We start from the raw sequence: 23,005 nt of genomic DNA on the forward strand, positions 1-23,005 counted from the left end.
AAAGTAAAGCCAAAATCCGAGATGGGTAATCAAAATTTCCCATCTGAAAAATAAAAATCGTTTAGGGAGTTAATCCCCTAAAATCTGAATTATTAATGAAATTTTGCCGGAAATAAATTTCTCGAGTCGAGCTTTTCATCGCCATCTTTAAAACCTAAAACAAACACAACAAAAGAAGAGTTGGTATACCCCAAAATTAAGCACTTCCAGATCCATACTTCTTTCCGAAAACGATGAGCTGCAACTTGTCGTATCCGGCGAGCACACCGGCACCGGCAATAGCACGAAGAATGTTAGCGCCTGCACCTTTAAACAGAGACTTGGCACCCTCATTCTTCAAGATCTGAGAAAATGCATCAAGCGAGCTCTTGTATTTGACGGCTTCTCCAGACGTCATCATCATTCTTCTACGAACAGTGTCGATTGGGTACGATGCAAGGCCAGCACCATTGGTGATGAGCCAACCGAGGGCAAAGCTAGCAAAGAAACTATCCTGTAATCATCAGAGAGATGTCATTGCAAAATAACAGCAGGGAGAATTATGATCAATGAAACAGTGGTAACATGACATAGCTTTAAACATCATACTGACCTGCATACTTCCGGTCAAAACAACCGGCTTCAGAGAGTCGTACATTCCGAAGTATAGACCGCGGTACACAATGATTCCAACACATGAGATGTTGAAACCACGGTAAAGACCGGCAATACCATCGGATTTCAAGGTCTTCCTGTAGACATCAACAAGACCATTGAATTGCCTCTCTCCTCCCTTCTTTGCAGCCTTTGCATCATTGGCAAGACGGGTTCTAGCATAATCCAAGGAGTAGACAAAGAGAAGGGAAGAAGCACCGGCTGCACCTCCAGATGCCAAGTTTCCAGCAAACCATTTCCAGTAACCATCTTTGTCTTTCTTAAAGTTGAAAAGCCTCTTGAAGTAATCCTTGAAAGCAAAGTTCAAGGCCTGTTGCAAAATGAACAAGGCAATAAGCATAAAACATGTAGAAATAAATGTAATTGAACAATGAATTAAAATTACAACAGCTAACCTGAGTGGGGAAATAACGAATAACATTGGCAGTGTTTCCTCTCCACAAAGAACCAAATCCTTCATCCTGGATCGTTCGCTTGAAACAATCACCAATACCCTTGTAGGGTTCAGCAAGCCTACCAGTTTTGATCATTTCGTCTTGGTTCTGAATCAAAAGCTTAACACGCTCAATTGGAGCAGCAGCAGTTTTAGATACGGCAGCAGACACTCCACCCATGAGGAAATCAATAGCAAAGCTGGTAAATCCTTTCTCGGCAGGGGCTTGAACACAGATAGCAGATGCTGCTGATGGAACCACAGAGAGGTCATACTGCAGGGCAGCATTGGAGTAATTACCATATGGAACACGCCTTTGGGACAGAGCAGGCCTGCTGAAAGACCCACCATAACCTTGAAAATTTTGAGAATGGCTAGAATGAAGGAGCTGACCAGCTACCTTCTGCATGATGGACGGGTGTTGAACTTGATCCATTCTGATGCAAGAAAACCAAACACGTGAACATACATAGAGAATACAATGTAGCAATGCAGAATACTAATTATCAAATGAAGCAAAATCATCTAAAACATGGTAATGGTTCAATCCATCATTAATAATCAACAATGAAACAAAGTCGGATATATGATCAAGGACAGAAAAATAATATAACCAAGATTTCAGCAAACATCAGGCAGAGCCGCGGAGGCATAGTTATTCCTAAAAAGCATAAGCAAAAGGTGCATCTCGGTAAACTAAGAGGATCTTGCAGGAGTGACACACCTCAGCAAGAACAAAGCATCACTATATGTAAAATCAGAGAACAAACCGGTATCCTAAAACAATCATAGATACAGGAAAATAAACATCAAATGAATTTTAAACAGAAAGCGTCTAATAAAAACAATATAACAGACTAAACAATCAACTAAAACGCACTGCATGTATAAGCATAACAAAATCTTTCACATATATAGGTATGGATTCAAGTATGCACGTATTTCAGTATGAGGTAAAAAATTTCAGCAGATATAATTCAACATTACAAATAAATAAACATAAATATTGCCTCGTTATGCTTAAGCTTGTTAGAAAAAAAAAAGTAAAAGAAAAGCAGTGGATCTGAGAATTTCAACAGCATATGAGCAGTAAGTACCAATAGATCTAATAAATCAAGCGTAAACATTTACGAAAACAACACATTCGCGATGTATCAGATCAAACGTAAGCAAAAAATAAAGGAAAATCAGTTCAAAGCATTTCACAATTTCTCCACAGATCAACCGCAGCAGGAAACAATCAGATCTAATAGTAATAACAACGATAATGATGAAGAAGAACCTCTGACAGGATAATAACAATATAGATCAAAATAGAACAGTGATGAACTAGAACATATCTGATACTTGTGTAAAACAGTTTACTTGATTTGAATTTTTGGAGAGAAATTTTTACCTTTGAAAAGAGCGTGATTGGTTGGCGTGAAAAACTGTTGGAGGTCTCAGCGCCAATCTCTCTGCGTCGGGAGAGAGGGAGAGGGAGAGAGAGAGAGAGAGAAAGATTCCTTTGATCTTTTTTGTTAAGAGAAAGAGAGGAGAGAGAGAGTGAGGGGCCGTCCTGCCATTTTTTGGGACTATAAATATTAAAATAATTGGAGAGAGAGAGAGAGAGAGAGAGACTAGGGTAAGGAGGGCACGCCGCTCACGTCACGCGCGGATATGACGGTAACGAAGCAAGGTGGGATAATATTTTACTTTTGGCATAATGTCAAATTTAGTCGCCAATGTTTAATAAAATAATATTTGAGTCCTTATTTTTTTTAGCATTTAGACCATGTTACAATTCATTTTAGAGTTTAGAATGTTAATATTTTCTAGCTGACAATTTTCATTTATATAGGAGAATTTTTTTCCCAAATTAAATGTTGTGGATCAAAATACTTAAAAAAATGATGACTAAAATAATTATTTTGATAAATTGATTTTTAGGTAAAAAAACTAACAACGTGATAATGAAATAATCAAAGTAAAATAATAATAATAGTTTAAAGAATAAATTAATATATAACAAATCAAATATTAATAGTTAAAAAAAAAAGTCTATGGTTGACTATGGGATGGATGGGTCCGGGGACTTATTTATTTGGCAGCTTCAAAACGTGATTGCTCTTCTTCGGTCCACAATTTTAGTAAGAATTAGCGACTCCGGTCTATGAAAGCCACCTGTGGAGAAAGCTGAGGAAAGTTCTCTTCAAATTAGTTACGCTTGCGATGTTTATTTGATTTCTTGATTTCGGCCGTTTATTTTATTTTCATTCTTTATATATACATATATGTATATATATATATATGGAACTAGAATGAATTGTAGGATATTGAAGAAGACGTAGGTGAAACCATCATCGTTAGCAGAAATTTTAGCAAGGGCATCAATGACAGTTTGTTTTACGACGAATAAAAAGAAACTTCATTATTTAAGGTTTTGAAGTCAGACAAAAGATGATATAAACAATATTAAACTGACCACTTAAAATTATATAAAGATCGTACAAGGAAAAAAATTAAACACCTAACAAAAAACTCGAATGAAAGATAAATTGTAACACTCTTAGATCGATAAGGGTGACCTGATCTGATTTGGAGTGTCACATTAGGGTCACCGAAGCGACCCAGACTGAAAATCCTAAAAAAATTAAATTTTTTATTAATCCGTTAAAAATTGTAAAATAATTTATAAATAAAATACAAGTTCAGAAAAATCATTTATATATTAAAAATAGAATTCAACAATATCCAATAATAAAACAAGTTTTAGACTCGAATTTAAAAATAGAATACAACCTACATTCCCCATAATTACATGCATAGTACTCCACAAGCAACGCCGGTGAAACTCCTTTATTGATGATGGTAAAAGCACATGATCAAATTCTTTAACCTGAAATGGTAAGTAACAGAGTGAGCTTTGGAAAGCTCAGTAATACAGAACTACCAGATGAATGCAATAGGCCATCGAGTATAAGGTAATGCATAAATTTTCTTAATGATACAAATATCATCAGATTCTAGCGACGAGTTCATATTTCCTTAATTATTTCTTCGGTAACCATCCAGAAATCATAATCTGAAGGAAATATTCAGAAAGACAGATTCAGGAGATTGAGATGAGGAGTCTAATGTGTTTCAACAAAATCAGAGAAAGTGTACATATGTTTTAAAACAACAACAGTTTAAAAGATATTTTTAGGACCACATTAATACCCTCCAACCGAATACAGATATGCAATTCCCCAGAACTGCATCCATAAGGACTTACCCTAGGCCTATTGGGCGTAGTTGTCAGCCTAAGGGATTATATTGTGCTTAAGAGCCTACCCAATAGTGTACCTTGGGGCCTAAGAGCCTACCCAAGGGAATACCTTAGAGGCCTTAGAGCCTACCCAAGTATCACCTTAGGTCCATAAGGATTTACCAGCTTGATCAGAGCTGAATCTCCATACTCCATAATCCTACCCAGACAATATCCTAATAAATTGGTTCATACAGTAACCAGTAATTTCCATGATCCATAAATCAAGCATAATTATATTTTTTTTAGTGAAAACAGATAACCAGATAGTACATATCATGTAGCCATAGTTCATAAACAAAAAATCAATACATTAGTAAGTCAGAATATCGAACTGTTAAAATATTTAATATATTAGTAAATTCGATGAATCACAATTCAGAACAAATAACACAATCATATAACACATAGGGAACACACTGGAGGATCTAGTTATTTTTTGAGGTACTTGGTATTTATCAGGTAGGGAACCATAAAATTTCTGCAAACTGATTGAATTTCAGAACGAGTTCCATATAAAATGGAGGTTTGATAGCTAACGGATTCATCAGTCATTCAAGAAGTGATTTATCAAGATCATAATATTCAGATATATTAGCAAGGGATTCCGGAATAATTGTATCAAAATTTATTTAGAATTCGAACATTCATAAAGTGATTCCATAAATCAAGTTTATAAGAGCATTTTAGTCATTTAATTCCTGAGAAATTTGATAAATCAATTTAATCAATGTATGCAGCGATTTACAGAATTCTAGATTTCAAGCATCTTAATAGGTTTTCAATTCCAATCGCGTTGTACAAATTCCCAGCAAAGGTGACACTTATCAATTATGTAGGTAGAGAAACTTCACGAATATTCATTTATTAGAACTGGGTACACTGCAGAATCGAACTGATCACCTTCAGAACCATCTTTGGATGGATCATGAGGAGACAAATATGTATTTAAGCCGTATTTATTTACTTCTCGTATTGTAATAGTATTATGGATGGTCGACCTACTTAGGTCGTACTCCATAAACCTCAAAGGCGTTACAATATTTAAAGATTCACTGATATCTTCCGAAGTTATCCAAAGGCATTTGCTTAATCCAAGTCATGAGGATATTCAAATTATTCTAGTATTCAAGGTAGATTCATTCATTCCAGAGCTTAAGGGTATTCAATCATTTCAGGGCTTGTGGGTATTTTAGGTTATTTTACACTTCAGGGATATTTTTGTCATTTTACAACTCAAGGGTATTTCACTCATTTACTTCTGTCCAATATTTCCATTTAATTCAAACTTGTCATTTATTTCAGTTATTTCAAACAATTCTGACAATAATGGCACTTCTGATAAGTTAGTATTCAGGTGTTTGCTCATAAAACATAAATTCTAGGTCAAGTGATTTCTCAAAGGAACGAACTAATTCTAAATTCTTTTCAAACAAATCAAGAATTTAATAGGTGAATTAGTAATATATAAGATTAAATACGAATTCTCAGGATACTTTCACTATCATTGTCAATTCGGGTCATTTTTTCTTCTCAATGGTAATTTCGTAATTTATTAATCGATATTAAAACTTTTAACGAAGATAAATAAAAGTTTAAGATTATGAGGTTAATTGTTTTTCTGGATAATCATTAAACTTGAAATTATTTTTATCAGTTTTCTAGTGTCTTATACGTATAATCTGAGTCTTATTTAGTTTAATACTTTATATAGCATACAGATTAAGTTTAGAAATATTAACTACACTCATGTGACCAAACATAATCATTCATGCATTAACAAACACCAACATGAGAAACTTCACGAATATTCATTTATTAGAACTGGGTACACTGCAGAATCGAACTGATCACCTTCAGAACCATCTTTGGATGGATCATGAGGAGACAAATATGTATTTAAGCCGTATTTATTTACTTCCCGTATTGTAATAGTATTATGGATGGTCGACCTACTTAGGTCGTACTCTATAAACCTCAAAGGCGTTACAATATTTAAAGATTCACCGATATCTTCCGAAGTTATCCAAAGGCATTTGCTTAATCCAAGTCATGAGGATATTAAAATTATTCTAGTATTCAAGGTAGATTCATTCATTCCAGAGCTTATGGGTATTCAATCATTTCAGGGCTTGTGGGTATTTTAGGTCATTTTACACTTCAGGGATATTTTTGTCATTTTACAACTCAAGGGTATTTCACTCATTTACTTCTGTCCAATATTTCCATTTAACTCAAACTTGTCATTTATTTCAGTTATTTCAAACAATTCTGACAATAATGGCACTTCTGATAAGTTAGTATTCAGGTGTTTGCTCATAAAACATAAATTCTAGGTCTAGTGATTTCTCAAAGGAACGAACTAATTCTAAATTCTTTTCAAACAAATCAAGAATTTAATAGGTGAATTAGTAATATATAAGATTAAATACGAATTCTCAGGATACTTTCACTATCATGGTCAATTCGGGTCATTTTTTCTTCACAATGGTAATTTCGTAATTTATTAATCGATATTAAAACTTTTAATGAAGATAAATAAAAGTTTAAGATTATGAGGTTAATTGTTTTTCTGGATAATCATTAAACTTGAAATTATTTTTATCAGTTTTCTAGTGTCTTATACGTATAATCTGAGTCTTATTTAGTTTAATACTTTATATAGCATACAGATTGAGTTTAGAAATATTAACTACACTCATGTGACCAAACATAATCATTCATGCATTAATAAACACCAACATGTTCCATAAAGTACTCAAATGGTAATAATGTATTACCTCAATTTTTGAGCTACACCGATCGAACATTTAAACTCTATTCAATCGCTCTCAACTTGAATCCAACGTCCAATAATATCTCGGATACATATCAACAGAAATTACATCAGAAATGAAGCTTAATTGTGAAAATGGATCAAATCAAGAGGTTAATCAGTGAAAAACATATTATCAAGTTTGAATTTGGCAAAATGAACCTCAAAAACATATTATATACATCGAAAAACATAAAATATGACTTTTTGAAAAAAAAAATTAACTTTTTAGTCAAAGGCAACGGTCAAAAGGGTCAACATGTTTTGAGTCAACTCAGTTTGGGTCTGCTGGCCCAGATCTGCTGGTTCAGGCCCATCAGTTTGGCTAATGGATTTGGATCACACCAACACTTTAGCCCAAACCCAAACCCTTATTCACACAAGCTTAGAAATAAGGTTCCAAGCCCTCATACTAACGACGGCGCGACGAACGGGAGCATTGACAGCGATAGTGGCGCGATCGACGGCGGCGACGACTGTAACACCCCAACCAGTATCCGACCCAGATCCGAGTCTGATGTGTCACATTGACTTTTCAAACATTTTTCTTTACAAAATGACTAAACTTTAAATTCCTAATTCAAGAAAATGATTACTTTTCATTTATTTAAAATCAATTGGTTTTACAAAACATATCAGAGCTTATACAAATTAAATCTTTTAGACGACATGCCAACTACACTCTATATAACCAAATACATATACTTAAATACAATTCTGATCTGATATGTGAAAAGGAGAATCTGACCTGCCTTGCTACTCTTCGCTTTTTTTCTCGTTTTCTGGAACCTACGTGTGAAACACTCACACGCTAAGTTTATGACTTTGTGAGGCATATAAAACATATAATGTAAATTCCAAAATAACAATGCATGAATAATTAATATTATCATATCATATACAAGCACATATCCAGTCATATAACAAATACACACATGCACATATATTGTCATATTCATTCTTAGTATTAACAGTAATTCCTCTTATTAGATTATCCCATACTTAATTATTTGCACACATCATTTATCACACATATCACTTTACAAGAAAACAAACATATTATCATATCAAGTTCTATACTTTACTTCATATTACCAAAAACATATACATGACATATAGAGTATTTATTGTTATATCTGTTTTAGCCCATGAATACATGTGAGAACTTAAGGTATGCGAGTACATAGAGGTTGTGCACTGATGCTGTCACCACAGCTCGTATAAAATCCACTAAGTGGCATATGAAATATGTGTCCCGAAGGACCTATCCATATGTTTCGAATAGCATAGGTAATTGTCCATATGTCCCGAAAGACATAGGTAAGCTGTTCATATGTCTCGAAAGACATAGGTAACCCTCGACTCTTGGCATGTCAACTATACCTCTAGCTCTCATAACTCATATCATGGGCATTATCTTTTATCATTTCCCATATTCACATAGTTACACAAATCATCACATAATGTATAACATTTCACATGTAGTCACATGGGTCATATCTCATAGCATCACATGGTTCATGTAACATTTTCATGTGCTCACTTAGATCATTGTCTTATAACACATATCACATAGCTTCACATCTCATTTCATAACATATGGTTTATGTTTTATTCTCTTATATTCACATATTCATAAAATCACATAATTTATTATCTCGTAGATCATGTCCCATTTTCATACAATCTCACAAATCATTGTCATTTATTGATATCACATTTTACTTAGTCACATAGATAATACTACATAGCATTTAAATCACGCAGTTCATATTACATAGCTTATATATTGTTCTTATATCTTCTTATAGCCATATAAACACCTAGATCATCATTCCCTAATTTATATTACATGTTCATATAATCATTTATATCCATATCACCTAGCTCATATTTTGTTCTCTTATGTTCACATAGATCATATAACATATATTGTAGCATACCAACATATATCACTTATATAACTTCATTTATATACTAATTTCCTATATTCCCTTAGTTCAATTTCGCATTACTCCTGTAACCTTTTCCTATGACTTCATAGATCTTTACCATGTAACCAATATATCATAGTTCATCTAAGCATATTAATTTTTCTCATATAGCTTATCTCACATATGCTTATCATTATATATGTACAGGTCTCCTAATTGATATACTATTCTCATCTTGTCCTATAGATCAATCCTAGTTAGTTTATCTCACTTTTCATTTAATACTATAAGTAGATTATATTAGTTGCCATAAATTTAACTCATGTAATTTATGTTTTGTTATTATATCTTCATCTAGACATATATTTACATGTTCATAAACACCTAACTTATATTCTTTCTATTGTTATCACATACGACATTTACTATCATACATAGTTCGTGATCTTATAACTTATTTTATATACTCATACAACTCATATAAGGTTCACATATAGTTACATATATTGTTTCCATATAGCCCATATCATATAAATTCACACCACATAACATATAATATGAACAAGGTATATTCACCTAATACAAACATAATCATGCTTCTACTTATGCAATCATATATAAAGATATTAGAAACAGACTTGTCACAAGTCTAATTTCCATATAATAATATGCACTCACATGGCCTCACTAGGTAATACCAATCTCTTATCTTATCCTCGATGATTATTACTTGTAACTTGTTTGGACATTGCTCTCGATCAATATCTACACAATCATATGTATTATATACATATTAGCATTCTAAATACCATGATTCGATCCTTGATTTCTTAAACTAAAAGAAATATCTAATTTCATTTTCCCCTTGAAGTGTATCGATACACAATATAGGGTATTGGTACATTCTTTGACTTAGTGAGACATATAAAACATATAATGAAACTATTCACATATTCATGCAAAAATAATTAGTATTTTTATCGCATACCAAAAGCATATATCCTTTCATATAACCAATACATACATATACATATATGATTTCACAAAGAGTACACGTAACATCATATCAAATTATACATATTATTGACAATCATTTCCATTATTACCAATATGTACGTTAGTTCTTATTATTTGCTACTCTTATCCGCCAACATCATATCATAGCCCATATATCACTTTATATTACAAAAACACATATACTCTCATTATTATTATCATCATTCCCATTATCATATGATTTCAAAATTATCATTATACATGTCACATAACACATATATCAATTCACAAATGAACACACTTATTCTCATAACAATTATTGATTCTCTTTAAAGCCCATGCACTCTTTTGAGAACTTAAGGTATGTGACTACATAGAGGTTGTGCACTATGCTGTCACCACAGCTCGTATAATTCCCACTAGGGGCGCGTAGAGTTTGTCCCGTAGGACCATTATGTCTCGTAGGACCACGTAGAACACATGTCCCATAGGACCACTATGTCCCGTAGGACCACTATATCCCGTAGAACCACGTAGAGCACATATGTCCCGTAGGACCACTATGTCCCGTAGGACCACGTAGAACACATATGTCCCATATAACCACTATGTCCCGTAGGGCCATGTAGAACACATATGTCCCGTAGGACCATTATGTCCCGTAGGACCACGTGAAACAAATATGTCCCGTAGGACCACGTAAAACCCTCGACTATTGGCATGCCAACTATACTTGTAGCTCTTATAACACATTACATGGGCGTTACCTTTTATATTTTTCCACATATTCACGTAGACACATAGTTTACTTTCATGTAGCATAGTTCCATGTAATTCACATTCACTTATCACATAGCTTCTCACTTTTACTTGTATTATTTTTCACATAACACATGGTTGCATATACATTCTCTCATACAATCCCTTCATTCAGTTATAACATTGAACCTAGCTTATTACACTATCATGTATTCATATCACTCATTTAGCATACATAGCATATCATGTAACATTCTAGTAGAAACACGTATAACTCATATCACTTTCATATATATATTTCATCTCATGGGATCACATAACATATTGTCATACATACATACATTTACATAGGTCACATATAAAGATAAATTCAATCAATTAAACATATGTATTTACTCATATACAATACATTTAGCATCATATCACTACATGTTTATACTTCAGTTATCCTTACATGTTTATGCTTCAGTACCCCTAATCACATAATTTTGGAATTATACTCATAACAAGTCTTAATTCCCTATACATAATGTACACTTAATATCATGTACTCACCTGGTCTCAATGAACACTCATGAGCTCTTGTTCTTCCTTGTGTATCTTATTTTTTCGACCTATCTGAACTTTGCTTTCGATCGATGTCTACACAATCATGTATTGATACCATCAGTATCTAATTAATATACTATAATCTATCATTTCTTAGACTTAAATAAAGATTTATTCCATTTTTATTGAAGTGCATTAGTACATTCTACAGTGTATCGATGCATCCCTTTACATGTGCATCGATGCACTGCCCCTGCATCGGTACACAATTTACATTCGATGTTTGTATTTTAATGGGGTGCATCGATGCACTCCTAATGCATCGATGTACTAATTGCATTCGATGTTCATTTATTTGAGAGTGCATCGATACACATTGAAGATGCATTGATGCACACTACCCATAAATTACATCTTGAGCACGAAATTCACTCTCTTTTCAGCTCAAATATTCATCTTTGGCCTCCTTTAATATTCCTAACTTTCATACACATACTTGCACTCATTTCTACTCAATAATCACTTCTTTAACCTCCATATCCTCTTCTCTTTATGAAATTCAAGAATCATACCCAAATTTTAACATATTACAAATCCAATTCTAACACTTCATACATGTTAATTAGATTGATGACAAGTCAAATTCACTCTTAAACCTCATTAAAGAACCCTCTTTCAAGATTTCACTTATTCCTCTATTTTCTTTAATTCCCTCTATTCTCTTCATCTTATTGTTTCAAAACAATTTAAGCTCTCCTTAAGCTTAATTATCACTTAATAATCAAAACTCAACCTTAAATTTAACCAGAAACTCAAAAATCAGAAAACTCACCTTTAGCTCTTGGTTTTCACGCATGAAGGAAGAATAAAGATGAAGAGAGCTCTAGAAACCACTTTGATTCCTCTTCGCTTCCATGTGTTTAATATATAACCATCTTTAATTATTTTCCCTACAAATGACCCTTTTGCCCTTCAATTCATCTAATAATTACTAACATCTTTCAAGTAATATTTCCTAATAATCATTGAACTATTATATTCTTCTACTTTAGTCACCAAATTCTGAAACTTTACGATTTAGTCACTAATAATAGTTTAGGATGTTACAATTAACTCCTTCTATTTCAATAATTCACTTAAAAACTCCTTTTACTTAATCTCTCATAACTTGTTCATTTTGGAGTTTTAAGTCACCTTAAATCTTCCCTTACTCTTTCTTATCACTCAAGAATCAAAAGAAACCATAAAATTGAAGAAACAAACAATTTGAATCCAACTCACCTTATAAATGAAGACACGAGAAGAGAAAAAGATAGCTCCACCATCTCCAGACTCTTCTTTTTCTTCCTTTCTTTCATCTCAATTCCCACGTGTTTTATAGCCCCCAAATGAAAGATAAAATCTTTCTTGTCAAATGACTATTTTGCCCTTTATTTCATTTAATAATTACCAACAATCCCTTAAAAATATTTCCAAATGAGTCCCTAAACTTTACAATATTTTGAAATCATACCTCAAAGTTTTAAAAATTCCATTTTAGTCGCTAACCCTGATTTTGGGATATTACGACATTCCAAATGGACAGTTTTGGTTGCAAATCATCGGGGAACACAAAGGTGGTGGCGGTGAGAGGAGTAGACTGTTGGATCGGTCAAAAACGAGAAAAACAATGGCTCCGGTTTAGGTTTCCGGCTTATCTTCAAGGCGTTTTCTACGGACAACAATGGTATCTTATGTCAATAGGCCACCAAGGTTTTGATCAGACAATCGAGGCAATTCCAGTGGATGAAGCGATGACGAACACGACTGACGGTGGTGGAGACAGGAAGAGGAGGAGTCGAACAATTTTCCTCTTATCGGCGACGACTAGCAAAAATGGCAACCGAGGTTGAGGTCGCACGACGATGACAGAGCTGTTGGTATAGGCGGTGTAAGCCACCGCTGGCCGTAGATTGGTGAATGATGGTGAGATGGCGGCGACGAGAGCTTTAAGCCAAATTTAGGGATTTGATTTGGTTCCACATTAGGGATATCTGATTTTTTGGATTAAAACCGAGCCTTAAACAATTATAAGATTTTTTTATTATTATAATCATCAATAGTGACCTAGACTAGATGGCTAAGACATCAATGGCTATCCCCATGTTATAGGTTCAAGCCTCCCAATAACTATTTTATTTAAGTTTTGTGTCAGATGATACTTTTGGTTATGGAAAATTGTGAAGCTAGTCCTTGAAACATCTTTGGTTTACATTTTAACCTAAAATCATTAATAAAAATTCAATTTAACCCGTTTAATAAATTTAACAAATTTCTAATATTTTTACCCGAAAATTTTGGGGATTGACATAAATACAAACAAATATGGAAATATCAACAAACAAATCACAAAAAAGTTAAAATTACTTACAAATCATAAGTTAAAGTTGAGCGACATGAAAAAATTATCCACAAACACAAATCGATGTTTAGTTTATAATGATCATAAAATTTGGTCAACTCAATTATCATGTGGAATGGAATATTAAATTAAAAAATCGATTAACTGTTTGTTCACCCTATTGAGTAACCTTCCAGTTGTTTAGAAGTTTATTCAAATATCTCTCAAGATTTTTTTTAAAATTAATAAAATTTTACAATTAACTCCTTGAAACTTGATGTTAAGAACAGAATAGAATAAATAAGATCAATCTTAATATATATCTGCTAATAATAAATATTTAACCAGCCAAATAATAAATAAAATTATTTATAAATGAGTATTATTATATTATTATTATTAATATTAATTATTAATATTAATTAGTGTTATTATATTATTATTATCCAATCATAAACGAGTTTTATATAAGTTAAACTATTTATAAATGAGAATATTTGTAAATATAAATAAATTAAACCTATTTTGTTCTCGTTTAATTTACTTAACAAATGAACTTTAATTCTTTATTTTTTAAAAAACGAATATATTTATTTATAATCCTAATGATGCCTAAAAGGTATAACCGACTAGAATTCAATAATAAAATATTGATAAATTTAAACGTAAATTCAAGTTTGATTAAGTTTTTTTTTTAACTCGAGCTTGTTTCGATATAGATATTGAAATGATCAAGTTTGTTAGATTAAAATTAATTACCTAATAAAATAAGGTAAAGTTATACAAATGTTCTCTCGATTATAGGGTATTATTTTCTTGAGTCCCTTAATTATTAAAAATTATGAAATGATCTTCCGATTATATAACATTGTTTTGTTGAGTTCACCGACTATTAAAAGTTACAAAACGGTCACCCAACTATTCATATGTTCTAAATTCGTCTTTTTCTATTAAAAAAAGTGGTGGTCACATGAGTTGGACGTTAACATGTTGACTAAGAGACATGATAAATCTGATCCTATAACCGCTTTGAGTTGTATTTTATGTATCGATTTTTACATTATGTCGTCAAACAAATGTTTGAAACATTATGCCGTTGAACCAATACTTGAAAGCAAGGGCGGTGTCCGTAGACATCATTAAAATATGATTTTATCATATCTCAATCAACGTGTTAACGTTCAACTCAGATGTTCGTCAATTTTGTAACAGAAAAGGATGAGTTTGGAACATATGAATAGTCAAATGATCATTTTATAACTTTTAATAGTCGAGGGACTCAACAAAATAACATCGTATAATCATGGGATCGTTTTTGTAACTTTTAATATTGATACACTCAATAAAGTAGTGTCTTATAATCGGGAGATCATTTTTATACTTTTCCCAGTAAAATATAACTATGGTTATCATACTTGACCTCGAGGACTATTATTTTGCTTAAGCTCAAATTCTAATACAATAATTTGTATCGATATTTTCCCTTATTAATTAAAAAAATAAAAATAGTTCAATGTACCAATAAATTCAGATTGCTAATAGTCCAAGGTTGGCCCAAATTTTAAAGTGTTATATTTTTAATCTTAAACTGATGATTTAACAATTAGATCATGACCATCGTTTTACCTTTGTTATATTTGTTCTCTTGAAATTCCATTATGATTTTATCCCGAAGTATAATCGAGTTGAATTGGTCTTAGCACGTAGAAGTTTAAGTTTGAGCTAAACTCAAATATTTAAACTTAATTTCAATCGGATTTCACTTTTATAACTTGAAGTTGTTCTAAGATAAATATTATAATTATCTCTTATATATTTAGAGATAATTATAATAATATATCTCTATATATTATTATTTTTAATTAAATTCTTATTTTATCTAATAAAAATGAATATATTGGATCGATGCGAGTGTTCACCTAAAAAATAAATCGAACTTCATGTCAAATGTAACCATCCTAAACTCGTATGGATAAAGGGTTTACTTTTTAGGTCGGATACGAGTGGGTAAAATACCAAACCTGACTCATGACCATCCTTACCCATGCCCCTCACATTTTTCATCTAATGACAATTGAAGTCCTTATAAGTTTAAATATTAAACATATTTTTTAGTTTAAGCCCTTGTATTTTTGAAATTCAATAATTTAGTTCTTCTTAATGTTTAATCCTAGTTCCGTCCGTCCCTAATTCGATCTTACATGGTGTATTTTCAATATTAATTAAACATAAAAAGCTCGACAGACCAACAAGATACTGTGCAGTGACAAATGATTTATGAAGTTTCAAGTCCATCCCCAACCTAAAATATAAAGTAAGATTTAATTGTACCAGAAAAAACTTGGTTAGACTTATGAACATTAAAATACTTCAAACGTACATACATTTATTATATTTCGTAGATGGTTAATTCTTCGCATACTGATACAACCACCTCTACTGAGAAAAAAGAAAAGAACAACACTTCTATTATTGTTCAAATTTATGAAAGATAAAACCTTTGAACTGTTTTTGTTTTTGGGAATTGTATGAATATATCTGAGTTAGTTTAATTTACTTACAAGACAGATGACATTAATGAAACAACAACTGCTGTCGCACTCTCTGTCTGTCTTAGTTGGAGGCAAAGCAACGTGGAACCCTAGTTTCTCACTTCCTTTTTGTTCTGTGTCTGCCTTCCTGCTTGTATTAATTCTTGTTTTCTTCCCTATCTGCAGTCGCAGAGGGTAATTTCTTGACTTTCCATGCACTTTCTTTTTACCCCCACTTGCTTTATCTGTTTCCTTTTTTTTTATAACTTTGCCAAACTTACCCTAGTTTATCTCTTTCATTAGTCTCTTAGGTCAAGTGGGAGTACTGTGAAGTTGTTTGGGTAAAATTTGGAGTTCGAATCTTGGAGGTGAAAAGTTAATATTGGGAGATGGAGTTAGATATGTTAGTGGTTTAATTGTACTTTTAAGCCTTTGTTAATCTCTGCCAATTTTGAAATTGGTTACCAAACGTTTGTTGTGGGTACAATAAAAGGTATATTAGAGGTACGTTCTTCCCGGTCCTCTCATGGTATGAAAAAATTATCTCAATGATCTAACATAAAACATTGTATATGGACTTAACTGTCTCTCGACATTCTGAATCCAACTCACCGTTTTGGTGGACAAACAACTCGACCCTAGAAATATACTACAGTTACAAGCGGCGAAGAGCTGACATTGAGGTACTAAACCTTCATGTCGATGTGATTTGGAGAAAATCAACATTTAATCTCTAGAGTAACTTTTTTCATTGGGTTACGTCCCTTTAACTTTACATCATTACATCATTAAAGTCAATTTTCGTCTCTTTTTAATAAAAGGGTCTTGTAGTCAAGCTTTCTTCTATCATTTTACTCGAGTGTCAATCTCTGATTGATTTGAAGAATCCATTGACACTTTTACTGAGTTTTTTTTAAAATCTTTACCAGCGATAGAATTAGACAAATTAAGTCATATCTTTATTATATATGAATATATAATATTTCTTATGTATGTGACAATTTTGAAGTCAAACAATTTGTCTGCTAAATAGAACCGTCCTAGTTTTCACCTTTGTTGGGAGAATTTCTTTCGATGTGGAGGGAGAAAGAAGCATAGAAGTTAAACACGATTCGACTATGAATATATACATCAAACTTTGTCAAGTTAAATGAAAGGAATATTTTATGTGTTTTAAGTAAAATCTCAATTTTAAATCTTGTAGATAAAAAAAGACGAAACGAGAAAAGTTTATTTTTTTTAGGTAGCGATGCAATCAAGACCTAATGTAATTATTGGACAGGGGAGGTGTCAAATTAAATCAAAATATGAATGCATGTAGCCATCTGTATAAACATATGTGTCTTATCATTTCAGTTGCCTAAGTACAAAGCAAAGCTATAGGTAAATTTGTATATATCTCTTCTTCTTTTCCTTCTCTTTTTCCATTTTGTCCAAATCTTTTGAACCATGACAGATCCATGCTTCAACTTCATCCCTCTGACTTCAAGTTTTCAAACTCCAAATCAACCAAACCCTTCTTCTCAACCTCAAATTCCCCACAAACAAGCTCTTCCTCTCATCAACTATCTATCAGCAACCAATGAATCCTCAAGCGGTGGATCTTCCATGGAAGAGTGCTTGTTTTCCACCACCGCTGACGACGCCAATGCAGACGATGGCAACAATGATTATGGTGTAACTGTAGACCTACACATAGGTTTACCTAACCCTAGTTCCGATCTGAGGTCTAAGGCAACCCCATATGCAGATTTGACAGCAGACACTAGTGCTGGAGTTCAAGGGAACCCTATACGCAAGGGACAGTATTGGATCCCTACGCCTTCCCAAATTCTCATTGGACCTACACAGTTCTCATGTCCCCTTTGCAGCAAAACGTTTAATAGGTACAATAACTTGCAGGTAAACGTTCTTATATCTAACCTAATCGCATGAGAGCATCCATTAGCCTCTTTGGATTTTTCTCAAGTATCATTTTGCATACATGTATACATACATACATACATATATATATATATATATATATATATACATATATATTGAACTTGAAGATGCTCCTTGGAGCTTTGAACAGTGTGCTTAAAGTGATAATATGATTTCAGGGTTTTCCAGGGTTTCAGACTGATACAATTGGGGTCTTTTGAATGCTCCAGTCCTTCAAAGAACTGTTTGCTACAGGGAAATATGCATATATACATATACATATATACATAGTTATTTCTCTTGTCTTAAAAAGGAACACCCTGGGATTCAGATGCTTTTGCAATATTTAATCTTCTGACACTTCAGCTTTGTAAAATTAGAGGACTTTTATTTGCCACATCTCATGTTAAATCCCCAAAAAAATGTTGACAATTACCTTTTGTATCATTATAATTGTTGTGATTAGGGTTTATTTAAGGGTTTAAACTCTTAGATACTTCTGCAGATGCATGCATTATCTGCAGACTCCCTTCCTGCCTTCCTTTTGCTTTTATCGATGTTGAATGTTAAATAATTAAACATTTGTTAATAGGTTGTATTATTCATCCAATGATTATATTTTTATGTAAAACTAATGAATTTTATACCATACTTGACAATAATGTGTTTTCTCTCGGTTTTTTTATTAATTTCAATGAATACATTTATATTATAGGTTGATATATGATACCTTGATAGTGTGATTTCTTGTTAATAGTTTGCATTTTGCAATGTTGTAATTTCTCATCCTTGTAAGCTCATGTAGAGTGGGCTCATACATACATACATACATACATACATATATCAAAGATTCATCATACATACATATATACATATAATCTTCGGTTAACATGCATAAAAATACATACATGTATGTATAATTGTATATATGTATGAATGTGTTGTGCAGATGCATATGTGGGGACATGGATCTCAGTACCGGAAAGGACCCCACTCGCTACGAGGAACGCAACCGACCGCCATGCTAAGGCTGCCGTGCTACTGCTGTGCTCCGGGTTGTCCGCACAACATCGACCACCCGAGAGCCAGGCCACTCAAGGACTTCAAAACGCTTCAAACGCACTACAAGAGGAAACATGGGATCAAGCCCTTCGTGTGCAGGAAATGTGTGAAAGCTTTTGCCGTGAAAGGGGACTGGAGAACCCACGAGAAGAACTGTGGGAAGATTTGGTATTGTGTTTGCGGGTCCGATTTCAAGCACAAGCGGTCCTTGAAGGATCATATCAAGGCTTTCGGTCCGGCCGGTCACGGAGCGATCGGCATCGATTTGGACGAGGATGACGAGCCCGGGTCGGAATTTGAATCGATGTAAGATCTTAGCCCTCCGAGTCGAAATGAACTAGTTGTTTCTTCTTTATTTAGACATCTTATATCTAAAATAAGTTAAGTCGAATCTTGTTTAAGAAGGCAAATTCTCTTATATGAAGTTAAAAATTAATTTGAAGGACATCGATTCACTTATAAATAAATAGTTATTCATTTAATTTTTTACTCCCAAATGAAGTGGGAAAATAATTTGATTTAATTTTGAAGTGATGAAAATGAAGTTAAATTATTACTTTCGATAGAATTTTTGAAAATTCTTAGCTTAGTTTAATGATTAAGTGTAGGATCCTTTGTGCAAGGGATTTTAGGTTTAAATCCCTTCTCTCTCTTTTTTTCTCGCTATACACCTTATTTAAAAAATGACATGCAATCGGTTGATTAGAGAGAAAATGATATGGAAAATTTAATATGTCTTTCGAGAAGAAAAAAGTTAATGACATATTTATCTTTTCCTTAACTGTAATTAAGGGTGAGCAAAATTCGATTTGATTAAAAAAATATTTTTTAAATTATTTGAGTCGAGTGGAATTAGTTTTTTAAATTTTGAGTTTGAATTTTCAAAGTTTGAATAATCGAAAAATCAAATATTAAAACTATTTCGTTTCTATTTCTTTAGTTTTATCTAAATAATTTGATTTTTTTGTGATTTAGTCTCTAACTTCTTTACTTCTTCAATTCTTTATTTATTTTAAATCAATTTTTAATTTTTTTCTTTATTTCTTTAATTCTTTTTTATTTAAATCGATTTTTAACCAAAGTTGAGTCATATACTCCCTGGCTACTTGAGCCTATTCCTACAACCCCAAATGTGCTTACTAGCAACACAAGCAATTTCAATCACTTGTAATATACAAATTTGACATTGTTTTTAAAAAGTATTTTTGAAAAGTGATTTTGAAAAATATTTTTAAAAGGTTGAATTTAAAATTTTACTGTTCGGTATTGTTGTCAAAAGATACATTTAAGAAGATAATATATATATTTTAGACGCGATGTCGTAAAGTAAAATAATCTAATTGAGAAAGATGTTCGAATTCGTTGACATTATGATATACGAAATAAATCAAATTAAACTATAAGAAAATATAAAAAAATATACGAGAACATAATCATTATAAATTCATAACAAATTAAATAAGTATTTTTAAATTATAACTATTTATAAACCTTCGTCAATTCCTTAACTCCTTTATACTTCATAAATATTTTATCCTCAAATATATTTTTAAAAATAAGTATTTTTATATAATTTTAGATGATATCTAATTTATGAAATAACATTGCCAATCTTATTAAACATGTTTAAAAGAATAAATAAATATGTGTATATCGTATATGGTTTATTTGAGTCATTTAAAATGAAATCCAACAGTATTATACCATTATTAATAATTATAATTAAATTGTAAAAAACTCGAATAAATATATTCGCACAAATCTACTTAAATTTTATAAGTTCAACTAAAGTTTGAATGATAAAATAATATTATTCAGCTTAACTAACTCAAAATTTTCCCACTCGATCAAATAATCGCACTTAACTCCAAGTACAACTTGAGGGTAGTTCTGCGGTGCGGCGCCTAAAAAACGGCTAATATACGGCGTGACCGGTTAAACAAGTGACCGGTTAAAATTTAGACCGGTTATATTATATTATTTAACCGAAAATATTATAAAGTACAATAACATACTAGGTAGCGCTTATATAATGTAATAGGTAGCGCTTATATTTACCTATTTTATAAGTAAACCGGTATATTTATATCGATAGCATTGCAAATTTACCTATTACATTATAATATGTTGAAAGTGTTCATACTTTTTATAAAAATGATCGATACTTTTTTAAAGTTATGTAATTTATGTTTCAATTTTTTTTAATAGTGTTTCATGTTTTCCACCTACAATATTAATTTAATAATTTCATTTGCACAAAAAATTATTTGATTGTTTTGATATTTTATAAAATAATATTTAGAATTTAAATTTAACAATATTAACCAAAGATAATAATAAATATGTAATATATATGTTAAAAATAAATCATTAGACGCCTATAATTACTAAATTAATATCTTAAAACTCACTCAAAAGATAACCTTAAATTAATGTTTTCCACAGTGAAAAAAGTATGGACACTTTTATAAAAAGGATAGATACTTTACAATATAAGCACTACCTATTACATTATATAAACGCTACCTATTACATTATATAAGCGCTACCTATTACATCATATTTTTACCTATTATATTGAAAGTGTCCATACTTTTTATAAAAAGGATCGATACTTCTTTTAAAGTTATGTAATTTATGTTTCAATTTTTTTTAATAGTGTTTCATGTTTTCCACCTACAATATTAATTTAATAATTTCATTTACACAAAAAATTATTTGATTGTTTTGATATTTTATAAAATAATATTTAGAATTTAAATTTAACAATATTAACCAAAGATAATAATAAATATATAATATATATGTTTATTATTTTTAATTTAATAATAATATATATCGTAACGTAAAAAATAAATCATTAGACGCCTATAATTACTAAATTAATATCTTAAAACTCACTCAAAAGGTAACCTTAAATTAATGTTTTCCACAGTGAAAAAAGTATGGACACTTTTATAAAAAGGATAGATACTTTACAATATAAGCACTACCTATTACATTATATAAACGCTACCTATTACATTATATAAGCGCTACCTATTACATCATATTTTTACCTATTATATTGAAAGAGTCCATATTTTTTATAAAAAGGATCGATACTTCTTTTAAAGTTATGTAATTTATGTTTCAATTTTTTTAATAGTGTTTCATGTTTTCCACCTACAATATTAATTTAATAATTTCATTTACACAAAAAATTATTTGATTGTTTTGATATTTTATAAAATAATATTTAGAATTTAAATTTAACAATATTAACCAAAGATAATAATAAATATGTAATATATATGTTTATTGTTTTTAATTTAATAATAATATATACCGTAACGTAAAAAATAAATCATTAGACGCCTATAATTACTAAATTAATATCTTAAAACTCACTCAAAAGATGTATATACCTAAATATGTAGTTATTGTACATACCTAAATATGTAGTTATTGTACATACCTAAATTTAATGATAATATATACTTGTAGTTATTGTACATACCTAAATATGTACTGCGAATTTAATGTTGTACCCACCCTTTAACTACCACTACCAATGCCACATCCTATTGAAAGCAGCACGACTGAAACATGTTCAAAATGAACCTTTGCTTACATCTCCATCAACTCCTGGAGCACTGAACTTGCACAACAAAATTTTTTCCATGGATAATACTGATGTA

General features: G+C 31.5%; 2 protein-coding genes across 2 annotated transcripts; one reads left to right on the forward strand and one right to left on the reverse strand.

The window, feature by feature from the left end:
- LOC120170445 (ADP,ATP carrier protein 1, mitochondrial) lies at positions 1-22,547 on the reverse strand. The gene is made up of 5 exons (XM_039178381.1): positions 22,536-22,547; positions 2,484-2,560; positions 1,050-1,524; positions 593-964; positions 1-493 (listed from the first exon to the last, which is right to left on the reverse strand). Exons 3-5 carry the CDS (start codon positions 1,521-1,523, stop codon positions 197-199), a joined length of 1,143 nt encoding a protein of 380 aa, XP_039034312.1. The 5' UTR covers position 1,524; positions 2,484-2,560; positions 22,536-22,547; the 3' UTR covers positions 1-196.
- On the forward strand, positions 17,716-19,797 carry LOC120170446 (zinc finger protein WIP2-like). Its single transcript, XM_039178382.1, has 2 exons — positions 17,716-18,242; positions 19,213-19,797. Exons 1-2 carry the CDS (start codon positions 17,790-17,792, stop codon positions 19,633-19,635), a joined length of 876 nt encoding a protein of 291 aa, XP_039034313.1. The 5' UTR covers positions 17,716-17,789; the 3' UTR covers positions 19,636-19,797.
- Positions 22,548-23,005: the final 458 nt, after the last annotated feature.

Source organism: Hibiscus syriacus, unplaced genomic scaffold (assembly GCF_006381635.1).
Source record: "Hibiscus syriacus cultivar Baekdansim isolate YM2019G1 unplaced genomic scaffold, ASM638163v2 tig00111779_pilon, whole genome shotgun sequence".
NCBI classification, from domain to species: domain Eukaryota; kingdom Viridiplantae; phylum Streptophyta; class Magnoliopsida; order Malvales; family Malvaceae; genus Hibiscus; species Hibiscus syriacus.

Coding starts and splice junctions, on each gene's coding strand:
- LOC120170445 (XM_039178381.1), bottom strand. CDS start 1,523: ATGGATCAAGTTCAACACCCGTCCATCATGCAGAAGGTAGCTGGTCAG. Junction 965..1,049: donor TTCGTTATTTCCCCACTCAG/GTTAGCTGTTGT, acceptor ATTTTGCAACAG/GCCTTGAACTTTGCTTTCAA. Junction 494..592: donor TTTTGACCGGAAGTATGCAG/GTCAGTATGATG, acceptor TGATGATTACAG/GATAGTTTCTTTGCTAGCTT.
- LOC120170446 (XM_039178382.1), top strand. CDS start 17,790: ATGACAGATCCATGCTTCAACTTCATCCCTCTGACTTCAAGTTTTCAA. Junction 18,243..19,212: donor ATAGGTACAATAACTTGCAG/GTAAACGTTCTT, acceptor TGTGTTGTGCAG/ATGCATATGTGGGGACATGG.